General features: G+C 43.1%; 1 protein-coding gene across 1 annotated transcript; it reads left to right on the forward strand.

Moving 5' to 3' along the window:
* The first annotated feature begins 867 nt into the window (after positions 1-867).
* LOC148545878 (uncharacterized) lies at positions 868-1887 on the forward strand. Its single transcript, XM_088498354.1, has 4 exons — positions 868-916; positions 991-1101; positions 1204-1330; positions 1806-1887. The coding sequence occupies exons 1-4, from the start codon at positions 868-870 to the stop codon at positions 1885-1887; spliced, it is 369 nt and encodes a 122-aa protein (XP_088354480.1).
* Positions 1888-3967: the final 2080 nt, after the last annotated feature.

Raw genomic sequence — 3967 nt, forward strand, 5'->3', positions numbered from 1 at the left:
TGGATTAGAATTTATTTCTAATTACTATAATATCCCTATTTTTATTCAAAATTACTAAAATGCCCCTAACCCTAATTTTTGAAAGAAAAACCCTAACCCTGAAAACCTGACCCGGTACCCGTTTCCCCTCCCTAAACCAGCAGCAGCAGCTGCTGCCCTCTAACCAAAACACACACACACAGCCGCAGCCTTCCCCCAATCCAACCAGCAGCAATAGCTGCGGAAATGGAAGAAAGAAAGAAATAGAGAGGGAAGGGAGAAACAGATCGGTGGAGGAGAAGAAGGAGAGGAGGGGAGGAAAGGGACCGCGCCGGCGTGCTGAACCTCACCGCCGCCGTCGCGCCATCGCCGAACCATGGAAGGAAAGGAAGTGTCGCGAGTCACCGTCCCTAAGCTGCAGCACCATGGAGCCATCCTGGTCGTGCCGCCTCTGCTGTTTGTGCTACCATCGTCGACCAAGCTCGTCGCCGGTAGTCGCGTCGTTGCCGTCTCTGCCCAGTGCCGCCGCAGATGATGGGTCACCGAGAAATGCCACCGCTGCTGCTGTCGTCTTCGCGGCTTGAGTTCTTGCTATCGCTCCTCGCCGTGAAGCCCATCACGAGCGCCACTGTCAGCCTCGTGCTTTCGGGTGCCGTCGGTGGAGTTGTGTCAGCCGGATCTGCTGCAAGAGATCGGGAAGGGAAGCGTTCCTCAAATGTCAAATGGAGCTCGGCAGGGGATGTGCGTCGTCACTAAACTCGCACGCAGAGGGAGATGAGATGCGAGAGGGAGCCGTCGCGGGGTTGCTGTCGCACCGCGTGGCTGGGCTCGCCGTGGTGGGAGGTTGTCTCCACGAGTGTCGCTACCAGAGGAGGAAACTACGCCGCCATGACTGGCCACCGGAAAAACCCGCTGCCGTCGCCGGAAAACTCTGCCGGTAAGGGTTTTTGAATTCGGTCTTCATTCGTTTAAGATTCTGAAAGCTTTAACGTCTCTGTATGTGGGTTCCAGGCGCCATTGTCGGCGTCCGGTCGCCGCTGCTACTTGAGGTGGCTGCCGGGCTGCTGCCGAACCGGTTCAGAGATCGCCGCTGTTTCGGTTCAGCTGCTCCTTCTTCGTTCGGTAAGCGTTTTTGATTTGAAAGTCCTTTTCTGTGATCATACGCTGAGGTTGTGGCACTAATTGCTATACGATTGAGTTTTGGTTGTCGTATGTTGCGATTAGAGTTGTTGAGACTGTTGCAAAAGTGGCTTGGAACCGAGGTTTTGGCTGCCGGGATTTTGATTGTTGATCTCGGGTCGAGGCGGAAGGGATTATGTGACGCGTTTGGGCTATGGAATTGCGTTTTGAGGTAGGGGCACTTTCCGAAAACTACAGTTTATTATTGGAATTATTACATATGGATACTGATGTGAGATATGGTGTAATTAGTGATTGTATCTGCCTTATGTATTATTTGATTGACTCGAACGATTATGGATGTTGGCTTGGCTGGATTGTTGTGTGGCTTGTGAAATCTAATGTTTGAAGTTGATTCTTTAAATATTTGAAATGAGTTTAATCTGTTGAGGATTGGTTTGAATTGAGTCAATTATTTTGATGATGTGAAAGATAGAATGCTCTTGAAATCCAGCCTGGGTTGCTTTAATTGCTCTGGCTTTGATAAATGATTTATTGCTGAACCGATTCTTTAAAGCTTTATAAATGAGTTAAACCGGTTGATATTGAGTTGATTTTTGAAATGGTTTCCTTGAGGTATGCCATTGAGGCGACTGTTGGATTTAGCTTGCTTTTGAATTGATTTCTGGTTTTGAGCTGTTGAAAAGGAATGAGAAACGGTTTAGTTGGGACCCGAACCGGGTGGCAAAAGTCCAAGTTTTAGGGGAGGTGCTGCCGAAATTTCTATAAAATCCGAGTCTTTATTGAATGTTGTCTGGAAAAATGATGAGTTAAAGACTTCTACTATTTTATTTGAATTATCAAGAAAAGGATGATTCATACTTTTGAAATGAATTATTAAAGAGGAAATTGTGATTCAGTCTTGCTTCTTAAGAAAGGCATTGTATCTCTTTCAGAAGAAAGTTATTTAGATGAGACTTGTGTTTTAAAGCTGTTTGGATGTGAAAAGGGTTTATGCCTTTGAATTTGACTTGGGGGTTTTAATTAAAGAAGTTTCAATGACTTTGAAAGAACCTGAGTGTCTATTGACAAGTTTCATTTTGAAATATTTTGAGAAAGGATTTGAGTACTCTTTGAATTCTGAATTCTTGCAAGACTAAAACAATTTTTAACAGTTGAAACGTTTTAGAATTTGTCATGGGGGTTAAAGCTGGTTTTGCCTAAGTAAAGGAAACGGCTTTGAAGGAAGTAAATGATTACGTGACTCGGTTTGGCTTAGATCTTATTTTATTACTCAAATTGGAAAGCCAATGTTTTAATGATTTTAAATGAATTTGGCGAAATGAGTTATGTTATTCTCCCCTAAGGACTTGGGACTCTGCCGGGGAACTTTTGTTACAAAAATCCCATTGTTGGATGGGTGATTTTGAATGATTCAAAAGGAATCTTTAACTTTCCATGTTTTTGGAAGTTTTGGAAAGAGGAAGCCGAGAGTGGCTTATTTCAAAAAGGGAATTTTCCTTGAGTAAAATTGGCTTATGAGCCTGAGATAATTTGAGAAATGAGATCTTTAAAGCCAAGGCTAAAAAGAGTTGAAACTTGATTTCAAAGTGAAATGAATTGAGAAAATGATTTATGGCTTAAATGCCGATTTCATGAATTTGATGATTTTGAATGTGGAAGTGCTGTTTTATTATGAGCCGGAATGGCTATGTATGATTATGAATATTGACTGGTTCTGGATTGAACCGTGAGCCGGAATGGCTGTGTGTGATTATCAATATTGGCTGGTTCTGGACTGAACCGTAAGCCGGATGGCTGAGATGGATGTTGATCCATGGATGAGAATGAATGCATGTATATGCTGAATTATTGATAATTGTGATTTTTGCACTTCTACTATTGGAGATGAGGGTTTCCCTGGGTAGTAGCAATGGCTAGCCACCATGTGCTCCAGGTTGAGACTCGAAGCTCTGTTAACCCAATGTCGTAAGTGTGGCCGGACATTGTGAAAGGCCCGGATGAGCTCGCCCCCATAAATATTCACCAGTGATGGTGATGGATAAATATTCACCAGTGAGGGTGATGGATATGGATCATGATTATGATCAAGTTTATGATGAGTATAACTCGAGTTGGGGATGCACGACAGAGGGACAGTCCAATGGTTAGCTACCAGGACTTGTCGGGTTGGCTCTATAACCGACAGATGATCATCAGCCACTAGGGACAGGCATGCATCATATGCATTTGTGTGACATTGGTTGGGTGTGCATATTATACTTGGTTTGCCTATGTGATTAATTGCTAACTGTTCTACTTGTAATAACTGTTTATTTGTGCTTGAACTTCCTATCTGTGTTTGCATATGGGACTCTGTTGGATTGTGGTGATTGGTTGTTGGTTGGATTGTTTGGGCCTAGGGCCGTGGTTGGAAAGAGATGAACTGACGGTTGATTTCGGTTTTGTGTTTCTGGTTTGGAATAAAATTATGAAAGGCTATTTTGGTTCCGCATAGATAAACCGTTTTGAAAGGCTTTTGAGTTTTGAGAATTGAACGGTTCTTCTTTCCGAAAAGATTTCCGACTTTACTTTCATTGTAAACCGTTGTTTTTGAAAAGAGGCATAAGACGGTTATGAATCACTGGTGCAGTTACCTTCATGTATCCTATTACAGTAATTCCTAAAAACCCTCTACTGAGAACCCTTTCGAGGATGATGTTCTCACCCCCTAACATTTTTCCCCTTTCAGGATATGGGCGCAGAAGTTACGAAGAGCTTATTTAATTGTTGTTGTGATGCTCTGTATTGTTTTAGTTATGGTTTATTGTACCCTCGCCTTTATCTTGATATAATCTGTAAGAGAGAT

The sequence above is a fragment of the Arachis ipaensis genome, chromosome B9 (genome assembly GCF_059453495.1).
Source record: "Arachis ipaensis isolate K30076 ecotype BB chromosome B9, ASM5945349v1, whole genome shotgun sequence".
Taxonomy (NCBI): Eukaryota; Viridiplantae; Streptophyta; class Magnoliopsida; order Fabales; family Fabaceae; genus Arachis; species Arachis ipaensis.

Coding starts and splice junctions, on each gene's coding strand:
- LOC148545878 (XM_088498354.1), top strand. CDS start 868: ATGACTGGCCACCGGAAAAACCCGCTGCCGTCGCCGGAAAACTCTGCC. Junction 917..990: donor GTCGCCGGAAAACTCTGCCG/GTAAGGGTTTTT, acceptor TGTGGGTTCCAG/GCGCCATTGTCGGCGTCCGG. Junction 1,102..1,203: donor AGCTGCTCCTTCTTCGTTCG/GTAAGCGTTTTT, acceptor TGTTGCGATTAG/AGTTGTTGAGACTGTTGCAA.